The 15309-nt window shown below is 36.5% G+C and overlaps 1 protein-coding gene across 2 annotated transcripts in view; it reads right to left on the bottom strand.

Annotated features, from left to right (window-relative positions):
* Window positions 1–15309, bottom strand: part of CNTN1 (contactin 1) — a 68730-nt gene that overhangs the window by 7766 nt on the left and 45655 nt on the right. For both annotated transcript variants that reach the window (XM_053463094.1, XM_053463093.1), the window contains 12 exons: window positions 13630–13836; window positions 12103–12202; window positions 11567–11748; window positions 10498–10622; window positions 9202–9319; window positions 8965–9115; window positions 7475–7602; window positions 6738–6913; window positions 2307–2427; window positions 1945–2103; window positions 886–1035; window positions 318–388 (listed from right to left, as the gene is read on the bottom strand). In XM_053463094.1, coding sequence (XP_053319069.1) covers window positions 318–388; window positions 886–1035; window positions 1945–2103; window positions 2307–2427; window positions 6738–6913; window positions 7475–7602; window positions 8965–9115; window positions 9202–9319; window positions 10498–10622; window positions 11567–11748; window positions 12103–12202; window positions 13630–13836 — 1688 coding nt within the window. The remainder of the gene's footprint in view (window positions 1–317; window positions 389–885; window positions 1036–1944; window positions 2104–2306; window positions 2428–6737; window positions 6914–7474; window positions 7603–8964; window positions 9116–9201; window positions 9320–10497; window positions 10623–11566; window positions 11749–12102; window positions 12203–13629; window positions 13837–15309) is intronic.

Genomic DNA, 15309 nt, shown 5'->3' on the forward strand with positions numbered 1-15309 from the left:
AGCGACTCTATTGGTCGCCTGCAAGGGCCTCCTCTGGCATCAACCAGAGGAGGCCCCTGCCGGCGACAAATAGAGTTGCTCGTACGACCTTTAAAATCCTGGCGCCAAAGCTGCTGCGTAGTGCGTACCGCGTTAACCCGTATTAGCCCCTTCTACAAAAAACGAAGAAAAAAAAAACATGCAAATGAAAAAATGTACATGAATATTCGCCCGAACTGAACACAGAAACAGGCGAATATTTGTGGAATATGAACATTTTTCTCCCCACAAAGACGAAGACGAACACGAAGAGTTGGCCGGCGCCCAAGTCTACTTACCACCCATGTCACTGTTAACTCCCGATTGCTTCCACCTCCACCTCCAACATCAGAAGGCGCAACTATAGGAACTGGTGCAAGAAATAAGCAGGAGATGAGAAGTAAATATTCCACGCCTATATAAAGGTATTAGGTTTACAAGTCAAGAGGCCCATTTACTGACAAAATAATTGTTTTAAGGCATGCTAGATTAACTGATACACAAATAGGACATGCTTTTTCTACATTGAGGTTGTTATATATATATATAATATTGTGTATTCATAACATAACATCTTAAAATATGGAAGTTTGTGCTTCGCTTGTTTCAGTGTAAGACGACATCATGAATGGGACGCAGTACAATACACATTCATGTGTCCAATCAGCACACTGTCCATAAATAACCTAGTGGTATCCAACTTCCCTGTCCTTGACGCTAAAATTTGCGTTTCCTAGAATGATCTGATTCAATTTTGCATAGTATGTGGTCATAGTAACTATAAGATTGTATAATTTTATGTATTATTTTTCTTAAAAAGTACATTTGCGATAAAATCTTAGCAAATGATGTATAAATGGTGCTTACCAGATCCATCAGTTCTAATTTGGGGTGACGGTAGACTAGGTTCTCCCATTCCTAATGTATTTGTGGCTATAACTCGAAACTCATAGTCCATCCAAGGGAGTAAATCTATAACCTTTGCTGATTCCATATTTCCTTCAATGGTTGGAATTTCTAGAAATGTAAGGAAAAACAAATGAATTATATTCTTGGTCTGTGGTGTGCTGCAGATACATCTACCGTATGCAAATGTCCCACTGTCCACCATGAGCATTATGCTTTTGTCCCATTCCTATTTATTCTGTTTATCTGCCAAATGTCAGTCCCTTGACAGGCACATAAAAAGACACTGCATACACACCCCCACCTAGCTTGGATGTAGACTATCTGAAAAATGAACTATTTATTTGTATTCCAGACAATCTTAAATGAATAAAAACTACAATCAACTACAATCTGATAATGAGAAGCAATATGGACAATCTAAACATCTAACTGTATTGCAAAGAAAGACATGTTATTGATTAAAAACAACATAAATCAAATGCATACACAAAACACATTAGTCGTTTTTCTACTTATAAGAGCTTCAGTTATAAAATCATTCCACATCAGCTAAATCCCACTTTTGATTATACAGTATAGGAATTATAGAATGGATTTACCTGGGTGGCACATGTTTACATAGGTTAGACATTTTTGTATTTAAGATGTCATTAGCTGCTGACATTGGTTGATACTCCTAACAATATTTATTTTAAAAATACTTGTAACGATAATAGGTTCTTAATGTTTTCATTTGGGACAACACAGACAATGAGATCGCATCTTAGCTATCTACGATTAACAATATTTTGCTATATATTAATTAGCCTCTATTAACACCCAAATTGGCTCAATTTCATTTTAGTTTTTAAAAGCTAAAAACTCAGCAAAGTCCAGCATATATGAAAGTATCATGTCCTGCTGCAGCTGCCAGATGACGGCTCAATATAGCAGTAGCCAGTTCACAGGGCTTTACTAAGATATCAACCATTAATAATAATAATAATAATAATACAGTGGGGGTGGCTTATAATATACCTGTCTTTGCATCCTTCCAGTCCTCGGACAAACTGTTTTTATATTGAATAGTGTACTTGGAAATTGGTTGGTGATTGTCTGTTCCACTACTCCACAAAAGTTTCAAAGAAGTATCACGTACTTCTTCTGTTCTGACACCACCAGGAGGACCGGGTGGACCTGAACAAATGGAAAAGAAAACAGTCCAGCACTATCCAGAAATATATATTTATTTTATACAGTAAGCAGCACAATAAAGTTGATGAAAGTTTTTATATATATATATATATATATATATATATATATATATATATAATACATATGAATAAATATACAAGCACACACTTTAGTGTTTGATAGATTATTTATGAGGAAATTCTCACCTCTGACAACAAGATCAGCTGAAGCTGAAGAATTGTCTACAATAGTTTGCGCGGTGCACATATATCTTCCGGCATGCTTCAGTTGGGTATTTTTAATTATAAGTTCACTCCCACCTTCAATCTGCAAAAAAATATTCTTATATTTAAAAAAAAAGCAGAATAAAGTAGTTAACTGTAGCAAATGAGTTATCCTTATGAATATACATAATAATAATTTTGCTGTTAATAATGGGTATTCTGATTCACTGATTATGACCCCCTACGATTATTAGTGTAAGTAAACCTTTTACCAATTAATCACAGGGTGTCATAATCATACCGTCTACTGGTGCTTTTACATAAACGAAAAGCATTCTGATTCATAAGTAAGTCATCATCTGTTCTGACGTATGAATCATCTCCAATGTGCGTCCTTCACGCAATATTAGGACATACAAAGCATGACCACAACCTACAAGTCGTTTATATGACACTACAATTTGACACAAACAGGAACAAGTGGTTATGAAGACCAAGTTTGCAACCCAAATGTAGCAAGGGTGTAATTATTATACAACAGATAAAAGTGCAATAGTTTGAAGCAATCCAGCCATACTTACTTATCCCCTTCAGGAGGATTTGTCAAGTATACAATTTGTAACTGGATACTTCTCGTTAATACATCTTTTTTTTTTTTTTTTTAAAAGGTTTGTAAAGCATTTTTAGAGCACAGTTAAGGTATACATTTTCTCCTTACTATGCCAGCCCATGTTTACTGTATAATAAGCCCTGTCAGCTTGTGACGTGAGATGTTTCCATGCTGAATCTGTAGTAATCCAGCCACGTTTTATAAAAGCTTATATCAAATTCTGTAATTCTGCACGTTTAGTGTCCCCAAGAGACACTCTTGTGAAGCCTAACAATTTTTTTTGTCAGGTAATGCAATAAATATGCGGCTAATGGACCTCTAGTACTCCACAGACATGCCAGTAAAAGCAAGTAATTGGTTCAAATTGAATATGGAGAGTAACGATTTACTTTGGTCCCACCAAAGAAGTGCATTCGACTGAGGTCAATATTATGATCATATCTTGTGGACAGTCAGTGAGTCCCTGAATGGATTTTTAAGCTAATGTTAAGATTTATTATGGATTGGAGCATTCTGTGATCCCGCATGAGATGTTTCATTTTTAATTAAAAATAAACGTGGGAATTGTTAATCTGTTCTTCTGTTTTAATTTAACACTCACAAGCAATAGCAGATCAACATATTATACCAACACCAGAGACAAACAGATATACTAATACATGTCAGGCTAGAATGGTTTTATAGCCTGTGGCTGTCTGATCACGGGAAGGCTTATGAAATGTGTAATGCTCACCAAAAGCGTGAAGCCATTAGTGATGTTTCTGGCACATGGAACACAAGCAGCTTTAGTAATTACACAAAGTAAATGCACCCTTGGTTCTTTTTCTGTTAGAGCGTGTCACACGAAACAATGCGCCGCCAGCTCACATGAAACATGATTAAGCCTCAATACACGCAGAGGGCTAAGAGATTCTATACACAGTTCTTTCCATGACTCCATGAGTAGCAGTACTTGAGTGCAATATACGTTAGAATAATGAGAAGTTATTTTTGAACAACTGCTAGCTATTTACCGCAACCACAACATGCTAATCTTTATCATTGTTATGTTATGCTGAAATGGCCATCTTTCTACTCAACTGGTGATTAAGTCAACTACACCAACCAGTACGTAGGAAAGTAATAGTATTTTAGTTCATAGACAGTTACACAATTAAGAAGGAATATCAATACGCTGATCATTCCAAAGATACTTAGTGGTTAATATAAGAAGGCATTTGCATTCAGTGGAGGAACTATAAATACGCCCTTATCATCATCATACATGGTGACTCTTTGGATAAACCTCAAAGACAAGCACTTCATGAGATTTTCCAAAAATCATGTTAATGCCCTTTGCCACCCACTTCTGCAACGATCACCGTCATGTCCTCTGCATGAGCCCGCATATTATCATAACAGGATGTGTGCATAAAGAAGTTGCCATTAAAAACCCTGAAAAGTACATATTCATAGACTTCCCTTGCCAGAACCTAAAACATTCAATAATCTTTACACCTGCAAACCATTACTGATACATATACCGGTACTTACTTTATAATACAAGTGGACTATATAATGTGTGTTATATTTCTGCTTTAATACCGGATAGATTTCAGCAATTTGGTATTTTGACTTCAGAGCACAACCTGTGTGTATTGTGAGTTTGACTTGTGGAGCACTGGTGAAATGTTTCATATATACTTGTAGTAGTAACCAAATAAGTATGGTGGTTAGAGTTGGAATTCCTCTTTCATTCTGTATTAACTGAATTTTGTGAGAATTAATGAAGGTCATAAAAAGCTAAAACCAAGAATTTTGTATGCATACTTCAGTCACATAGTCATTATACCCGTGCCTTAAGAAGCAACTAAAGAGCTTAATACTTCCAATGGAATGCTGAGTTAGGGGCTTTGGTCGCTAATCATACAAAGTTATCCTCTCAAAGCATAATTGAAAATTGTTCATGGTAGGTACAGGCTTAATTTTAAAAGAACAAAAATTGGACTGATATCAGACAGCACTGGAATAATAACAAAAGCAACTGTTTGAACACAATCCAACTTGGAATTTAGCTTAACTTGTATATGTTGCACCATTAACAAAACATACACCTATTGCCTGATGTTTAATTAAGTTGACTATTATTAGGATTATTAATATTCATATATTACCGTATTAACTTAGGGGCAAGGTTAGCTCCAAACAGGCTTTGGTGGTAGGGAAAGTCGGTGGGGAGTAGGCATGGACAACCACCGCTCCTCCACCAGAAAAAATAAACTGAAGTGAACACATGGGGAGCAGGGCTTCAACGTGGGATTTTGTGTCAAAATAATTAAAGTTGTGATTCCGTGACATTCATTTGATCTTCTCAGGTGCAAAAATTGAATGAGATGCAATTATTTGACTATATCTCTTTCTTTTTTTTCAAGATTCAGTCATAGTTCTGAGCTTCATTTATGAGCATAAAGGGTCAGTGTTGCTTCTAAAGAACTTAGATCTGAATCTGTTAACATTGAATCTTCATAAACAATATACCCTTTCATTTGCACAGGGTCAACAAATGTTTACCGCAACAATACTAGAAAACACGGGCATCTCTGAGTTGTTGTCAGTATAAAACATTATATAGTTTTTTCTTTTGTGAATAATGGATGCAATATTTGTGCTATTTCCTCATTACAGTAAAATGTTGAAGTCATGTAATAATATGAGGATGACCCATTTCGTTTTATCAATTGTACTTGATTTGGAAATTCTTGAGAGTGTTTGTGTTTTCACTCTCTACTGTACACTGGGTGAAGGCCAATTTCATTTTTAGCACAGCCATGACTATACGTCTGTAATGCCTGCCCCGAATGCCCTAGTAGTATACTAGAAAGTGAACAAAAAGTGAAACACCCCATTTAAATAAAATAAATGGCATTATTGAAGCAAACACTGTTTTCTTCAATGGTCCCTTTGAAGAAAATAAAAGCTCTTGCTAACTTTTTTTTCTTTTAGTTCAGCCAAAATGCACGTCATAGTCAAACTTTGTAAACTTTGTTAAAGTTAATGTAGTGCACATCACACACAGCAATATGTACAACATTATAACCAGGAGAACTGGAGAATACTTCATACAGAAGAACTCTAACTATTTAAATGGAATTCGTACAAAATGCATAATCCAAAAACAACAACTGCCGTGTAAGTTATAGGTATTTTCAGAGTCAAATTCAAGTGTTCGAAAAGTCTCCATTGGTTGACCACCATCTGAACATACAATTCACTAAAGACAATTACTGGCATACTGTATTGAGTAAGCAAATAAAAAAATAAAGTAGTTTATAATGGGCTAAAATATTGTTTGCGGTACAGCTAGAATTTTCTTTCCTCAAAGGAATATGCTTTTAATGGCAATAAGATCGCTTACAAAGCAAATGTGGAGACTGGACATGAGTACACAGTGACCACAATTTCAGGGTAGATATGTAATTTAATTTCAAAAAGTCATTACTGAATGCTAACAGGAAACTATATATTTCTAGACAGATTTAAGGCACCCCATTAACCACACATGTCAGTAATTGGTTATTTGAAATCTAGCAAGAATGTGGAGTCAGAACCAACCGAATAAATCCAAAGGTAACACAATGCAAAATATCTGTTGCTATGAAAACAAATTAATATTCACTGTACACATATGTGTAAGTAGTAAGATATATATATATATATATATATATATATATATATACTGCAAATAATGCATTAAATACCATTGACCTATAGTTCAATTAGTCCATTTTTAAATTATTTTTAATGTGATCATGTGATCAGCTTACCCTTGTGTTCCGTTCGTAGTGGCCATCCTCTTTGTCAAATTCGATTGCAAAGCCATTCAAGGACCAGATGAATGTGAGGTCCAAAGAAGGGTCATGGGATGCATGGCACTGCATGGTTGCATTTTCTCCAACAGTAACATCAGCATTGGAAGGAGCAAGGGTAATCTTTGTAGCAGCTATACAAAGTGAAAAGTTAAAATTAGAAATATCATTTTTAATTACATTTTAGTTTAGAAATACATTAGTAGTGGGGAAATTAATGTAAACAATGTTAAAAGATAGGATTGTTTGACATCTAAAATCGCATTGGATTTCAAGAGCAGAAACCACACGGGTTCACTTCAGGAAGATCATGCCAAACTAATCTTATTGATTTTTTATTAGATGACTAAAATAATAGATTTAGGATGGTACAGTAGACATTGCGTATCTAGATTTCAGTAACGTTTTTGACATTGCCCCACATAGAAGACATATCAATATATTATCAAACGTATATCAATATTATTGAATAGATTTGTGGCTGAGTGACCCACAAGAGGGTTGTAGTCAATGGTGTATATTCAGAGCAAGTTCTTGTTACCAGTGGGGTACCTCAGGGATCTGTACTTGGATCCATTCTATTGTATACTTTTATAAGGGATAGTGCGGAAGGTCTGAGGGTAACGTATGTCTTTTTGCTGATGACCCAAAGATTTACAACTCCAAGTGAGTGATTTTTGACCACTCAACTTTACCTGTAACAGAAAGAGTTGCTGTGCTGTTTGCCTTTCCTCTGTCATTCTCTGCAAAACAAGTGTAGCTGCCTTCATCCAGTTTTGTGATATTAATGATTTCCAGGCTGCCATCCTCCCAAATTAATATCCTAAATACAAAAAAAATCAACATACTGAGCAAACATTTTTTTTTTACAAAGGACATTTCAAACAATGGTTAATACTTATTTAAAGCTAAGGGGACATAGTTTCTGAAGTTATAAGGTCCCAAAGAGAATTCCAAAGATGGACAGCTTGGAAGCATGTTGCACAACAGGTGACTTGCTATGTACCTCTTATACTCTGCCTTACATAGCTATACATATATTTTTTGGCTTGTGCAATATTTGCATGCTTTTAGGCAATTTTTATTATGTTTTATTATCTGATTGCCATTATACAAACATCAGATGGCGCTAGAGAATTTATTAAATGTTCATTGCAGACACCCAAACTATTCTCCAGGGAACTTGGGATTTGCATGTTTAATCCGTCCATGTCAGACAGTGGGTAAACTTGACGAGGCATTCATATTATCTGATTGCCTGTAGCGGTTTCATTTTTATTTCTCCCCCCATACAGTGTACATAAAAGAGTGCTCTGCATAGCACCTGAGGCCAATTTTATTCAACTACAATGACTATGAAAATACCGGAATACCCAAAAGACCATTTGAAAATAAGCCCTTCGGCAACAGAAGCAGAACTCATTAAGTGAGTGATCAACACACTTCTGTGTAGATATTAAGTTGTGTACAGTAATTATTATCTGAATTATCAATGTTTAGGACTAAAATGTGAACCTCTATGAGGTTGTGATAAGTACTATGACCAAGTACCTGTACCAAGGGTAATCAAAATAAAGGCATTTTTAAAATGTCTCCAACAAAGCCTGTTGCTGTCAATGCCTGATATGTACTCTACAGCCTATACTATACGAAGTGTGTTACTTCGCTATGATATTTATACATAGTAATAAAAGCTATATGTGATTCTACATTTTTTTTTATGTTGGCCCAAAAAACATTATCAACTTCAATAAAAAAAACTTAATTTTGCTTTCAATTAGAGTTTTTCAACCCAAATATTTATAACACATTTACAGTAACTAAAAAACAAAAGCTGGATACTATACTGTGACTGTGTGTACTGACAAAGTCGGCAGCTGTCTTTGGAGGCAATAATATCACATAAAGTACATCTGTGGTCGCTATTTTGTAATACATTATTACAGCTAATTATTGTGAAATGACGCATGGAGTCTTTAGTTCAAGTTGATAACTTTTATTAGGCCAACATAGAAAAAAGATGTAAGTTTGTGGGGCTGCAGAAGTCTCTTTTTCAGATGGCATAAAAAAGGATGCATGCCGGTGCCATACAAATAATACCTTAATAGCATTTGTTCTACATCTCAAACACATTTTCTGTATGTGTCCTACTAAATACAGAAAATGGACAAGATGTTATACAAACCTAGAATTATTTGTGAGCAATTCTGTTCCTTTACTCCATGAGAATTTGGGTTTTGGTGCAGCTTTGGGTTTACATTCAATGATTGCACGTCCTCCTTTAGCAGCTAAAGCCTTCTTTCTCATAGGATTTAATTCAAAAGTAGGGGCTAACGCTGAAGAAAAACAGAGATCACGTTAGAAATCAGAATACTCTTCCTATTAGGGTGTCAATTATATATGGACAATAAATGAGACTGACCGATGACTTTCAGCTCTGCATTAGCTTGTATGATCCCATAGTGGTTTTCAGCTATACACTGATACATTCCAGCATCTTTCAAAGTTAATCCCCATATTTTTAATTCACCCTTTCCATACTGAAATAGAAACAGAAACATAGAATTATAAAATGAGATATATGGAATATTCAGTCAACGTGCACTTTTTCCTATTTGCTTTCTTCTGGATCGTCCAAAACAAGTGGATTATAACAGACTCTTTTCATAGTTTTAACCTAATATCTATATAACTATGAACTGCTCAGTCACACATTTCCACAGTTAGGCAGGTTATCAATTACACTAATCACAAATGAACAGAGCTCAGCAAGCTGTCCTTATAGATGTATACAGTATATATTATATTATCAAAGGTATGTGGACACCTGGCCATTAAACCTATATAAGCTTGTTAGACATTTCACTCCAAAACCATGGGCATTAAGGAGTTGAGCACCCTTTTAGACAAAAAGGTCGCAATTTAAGTTCCAATTCATCCCTACCATCTACTTACGGACCTTGCTTTGCACACTGGAGCACAGTCATGATGAGAGAGAAAAGGGCCGCATAGCTGGAAGCATACAACTGTCTAAAATGTCTAGCCCAAACCATGAAAAACAACCTCAGACCATTATTCCTCCCCCACCAAACGTTACAGTAGACGCTATGCATTCCAGTAGGAAGAGTCCTCCTGGAATCCACCAAATCCAGATTCACCACTCCAGCTGACGCTTGGCATTTTGTGCAGGTGCTTGCCAATGGAAACCCATTTCACGATGCTCCCGTGACACAGTGCTTGTGCGTATGTTGCTTCTAGAGGCAGTTTGGAACACTGTATAGAGTGATGCTACAGATGACAGGTGATTTTTAGGCGATATGTGTTTCAGCACTCAGTAGCCCCACTCTGTGAGTGTGTGGTCTACTGCTTCATAGCTGAGATGCTGTTACTCCTAGACATTTCCTCTTCACAATAATAGCACTTACATGCACTGGGGAAAATTTAAAGGTAGATATATCATGCACTGACTTGTGGCAAAGGTGGCATCCCATGACAGTGCCACATTAAAAGTCACTGAGCTCTTAAATACAACCCATTCTACTGCCAATGTTTGTCTATGGAGGTGGCTCTCTACGTGCTTGATTTTATACACCTGTTAGCAATGGATGTGGCTGAAACCTAAAATCAATAACTGTTTATGTAGAGGTGTCAACATACTTTATACTTTGTCGGTTTTTCAAACAATAAATGCATGTTTGAAAAAAGATTGCCCACTTACTGATGTTCCATTTTTCAGCCATCTAATGGTAGGCACTGGCTTTCCTTTTGCAATACAGGGCCAGTGCAGATCACTGCCTATATCTCTCTCTGTGTCATTTATATGTTCTACCCATTCGGGCTGAGCTAAAAGCAATAGAAAGAAAACAAAAGAAAACAAAACCCAATGTTATCATGATTGTATTTTCATAATCTTACCATATAATTAAAACAAAAATACAGACAGGGACAGCCATTGGACTGTTAATATCAAATACGCTACTACAGACAACACACATAGACGAGTAATCCCAAGCAATAGTATGATTATAATTAATTTGGGTCAATTCACTAAAAGACGAGTTTGCAGTGGAGTTAGAGACATCCCATAAAAAATTGAAACAGTCTAGATGTACTTTTCTGCAACTGAAAAAGAAGCTCAAATACTTATCATCACTTCAATTGCTTTTGAAATGATGCAAGTGCTTGCAAGTTGAACATGTGCCAGCTGCAAACGAGGATGTCACCCACCTTACCCCCAACCATTCCCACCCTCTATTCTACATACAGTGGAATGAGGGGGTTAAAACTAAGAACTTACCTAACCCCCTCTTTATCTGTTTCATTGAAAATGATCTCAAGACAGCAAAGACATAATAGCATCCAATATCAGCAAGCCCTGTTGTAACACACTAAGGGCTGTGAGGGAGACTGTGGGACATATTGACTACTGACATGTAAGCTTGTACTGGGTAAGATTTTTAGACTGCCTACATCCATTACATTTTTCTCTGAACCCCCAGCAAATGGTTATTTTCCGCCCTGTATATGTACATGCATGTAACCAGCAGCATCTAGTGGCTGAAGGATGAATTGCATCCTTCATTCACTACACTATGCTGTACAGTACACACACACACACAGTAGAAGCATATGACGCAAGCCAAATGTGCAGTTAAGTTGGAGGCACTGCAAACAACTGACTCTAGTAAATGACTCCTAATGAAGTGAAAGGTTTTACCTTTGGCATACCCCTTTAAAGGAGATTATATTTTACAAAAAAATAATCGGAAAAATTAGTAAGTACCTACCTTGTACATAAACCCGTGCTTGATGATTGTCTTTTCCCTTTATGTTTTCTGCTTCACATTCATATGTTCCTTCATCTTCAGGCTGAATATTGAAGATTTTCAGGACAGCTCCAGACATGCTTACCTCTGCCGTAGCTGGCATTGGCTCATCAACCTTCCTCCATCGAATTACAGGAACAGGACTGGAATAATACAGTGAATAGGTAGCTTAGAAACTGTGCTGGGAGACACATTTACTTTGGGATTTTAATATTCACTAATATGCCCTTAGGTACCAAAACAATCAACCTTTTCTTGATGCTAAACCATTTGCATGCGGTATGGCAGGACACATTTTTCCTGGTGGGAGGCCAAGCAAAGTTTTGTATATTTCCTGTTATTAAATTTAACTAACTTAGAAAGAGATTAAAGTTTAACAATGAATAATAATAAAAACATAATACTTATATAAATGTGTCTCCCCTTGTCTTTTATGTTGATTTTATTAGGAGAGAGAGTATTTTATAGTGGAGGGGGGACATATGATGTATACTTACTTTCCCAAAGCAAAGCACTCCAGAGTCACATTTTGATCCTTTAATGCATACGTATCTTTGAATCCAACGCTAATATCTGCTGGATATCTTTTAGTGGATGCTATAAAAATATATATGTATATATTAGAAAAATCCTTAGTGATACAAAACATTACAGTTTAATATATCTACAGAACAGATACATCAAACCCATTTGAAATGTAACCCATCATTGGGCGATGTTTCAAAATAATCCACGTAATTGATATATTTATATTTGCTCAAATATGGGTCCTTTAGGCGACCCTCTTATTTGTTAAAAAAATTATATATATATATATATATATATATATATATATATATATATGCAGCATTACAGTATATTATAACATAAATCTATATATATTATAAATGAGCCAATGTTTCCAGAAATGATTTTGAATGTCAATTACATGACCATGAAACAAATTAGCATTTGTATCAACCTATGATTTCAGTAGCACACAACAAGCAAAGGTAATTCAAAAATCCCACACATATTGTGATGAGGTAAATAGAAATGCCAGTGATTACTAAACCACTACTTAAAAAGTCCAGAGCAAATGATTTATTGTCACTTTCTTACTGTTTTTGAAGGTACTTTTTTTAATATACCTTTTTTTCATGACTCCCATGGTGCTGCTCTAACAGCAAAGCAACTGAGCAGCATCTAGATAATGTGACATTTTCATTTTTTGGGAGCTTCCCTCAAGATGTTTAATCAGAAATAAAATAGATTGTGAGTCTGAGGCATTTGATATTTTTTATCCATTAAGATATTATCAATACAAAGTCAATAAAAAGATATATTCTTGCAGCTAGGAACCTAAAATGCAAGTAATTAGTACATTGGGGGCTGTAACAATATCATTTAGTACAGAATATTTGTACAATGCTCTTTAAAGGCCTCAGTCACCTACTGTATGTATGTGCAATTATTGGTACAAAATAATGCAAACACTTGTTTAATAGTTACACTCATTACATTATTTATTGCAATACCCTCTAGTCACTGTAATTATGAATTGTATTGTGAGAAATGAGGGGCCTGCAGGAAAGTTGCAGTTTCGCCTCACCGACTTAATTATGCGTCTTAAAGAGCTATCTATTTTGCAATGGGGGAAGTTTACTTTCCAAGAAAAGCAGAGCCACCCCTGTCTCAGTATGATGACTTTCAAGAAATCTCACATCTCACTGAACTATACATTATGCAGGTCCCGCACAGTCCTTCTTGCAGTAGAAATTTACCAAGGTTGGTCCTACATAGTAAACTTGGCCACCCTTCCTCGAATGCACTCAGAAATGCACTTACAAACTCCTATTTTAGCAAGTAAACTCAATTAAACACCAGTGCAGTCCAGTTTGGGGGAAAAACATTATTGCAACATACATGCTGTCTTTTACAAAAATCTTATGTCCCACGGGAAACTAAAGTGATCTGTCATATTGGAAAGAAAGTCTTGGTACACTTTCCATTTAAAAATATCAACAAAAGTGTTTGATACTTACTGTCAGACTGTGGTACAAGGGGTATAAATTTACTGAATACGCTTTTTGTTATTGAAGGGCTGGTAACAAAACAAGAGTAATTTCCTCTATCAGATTGTTCTACTTTAGCAATATACAAATTTCCATTCGTTTGTGATACGAATCGCCGTTTATCCATTGCAATGAAGACTGGGAACTCATTTAAAAGCCATCGGTAACTAAGGTCATCTAAGTGGAATAAAAGAGATACGTTAGAAGAAATACCCTATGGATCAATATACTTATTAGAGACAAGTACCCCTAATTGTAAATGTTGAACTTATACACCATTGACTTGATTAGGCATATATATTGTCAAGGTTTGTGTTTTGCGTTATGTTGTGCAATTGAAAGTTTTGGTCTCTGCTTTAAAGAGATATACAGTACAACAGAAACTAGACAGGCAGTACTGAAGGGCAATGTGTATAAAAACTTAGACACAAACAGCCTGTATTATTCTGATCTAGTTTGTATTTCATTCTGTCTACTATTTTGAACCTTCCCATGTGCCCTGGGAAGAAAGCATATGTAAACTCTGCATTGAATTACTCACTAGGGACATAACTGGAACTTTCAGGTATATTGTAACTACCTATGTATTTGTATCCCTTCATTTATAAATGGCAAAACCTTTTTCTTTTTTACAATCTACTGATTTGGGCTTTTTAATGTGTACCTCTTCTTATACTATACTTTTTTTATTCAGAGGTTTCATTCTTCTAATAATAGCATTAGCTGAATCATCAAGATATTAGGACAGTTCCTTAAAATCATAGGTTTAATCTGTTGCATACATTAAGACAGCTTAAAGAGATATGTAGATACCGGAGCTATTGTTTTATCTCATATAATAACAAGCTTTTTTATTAGACTTTAAAGATCTCTGGGGCAACAGTACCCAAACATTTTGGGCTATTTGGAGCCTTAAGAAAATTGTAAAGATTTTTTTGGGTCCAAGAAGTACTGATTCAGAAATCAACTCTCAGGCCTTTTGCAAGAACAATGGTGAACAAGAACAAGTGGTAAAAGTGGTCACCATATCCACCAATGCAATGTGCCTACTGTTGATTAAGTTGCACTGAAACTGCTTTCTTACTTTTACATATACCGTATTGGCTCGGATATAGGCCGCCCCCGTATATAGGCCGCACCCTAAAAGTTTGGTGCTTTTTTAAAGAAAAAAGTTTTTTTCTTTAAAAAAGCACCAAAAAACATGCTGCCACTCTGTCCCCCCCCCGAGATATGCTGCCACTCTGTCCTCTCCCCCTCCCCGAGATATGCTGCCACTCTGTCCTCTCCCCCCCCCCGAGATATGCTGCCACTCTGTCCTCTCCCCCTCCCCGAGATATGCTGCCACTCTGTCCTCTCCCCCTCCCCGAGATATGCTGCCACTCTGTCCTCCCCCCCCTCGAGATACGCTGCCACTCTGTCCTCCCCCCCCTCGAGATACGCTGCCACTCTGTCCTCCCCCCCCCCTCGAGATACGCTGGCACTCTGTCCTCCCCGCGATATGCTGCCACTCTGTCCTCCCCCCGATATGCTGCCACTCTGTCCCCCCCCCGACTTACCAGCGCAGACTCCCGGGTGTCTTACGGGGCCGGAGGGGGACATCTATGCACATCGTGTATACAACTCCCGGTGCTGGCACTCAGCGGAAGTGCC

Source organism: Spea bombifrons, chromosome 4, assembly GCF_027358695.1.
Source record: "Spea bombifrons isolate aSpeBom1 chromosome 4, aSpeBom1.2.pri, whole genome shotgun sequence".
Lineage (NCBI taxonomy): Eukaryota > Metazoa > Chordata > Amphibia > Anura > Pelobatidae > Spea > Spea bombifrons.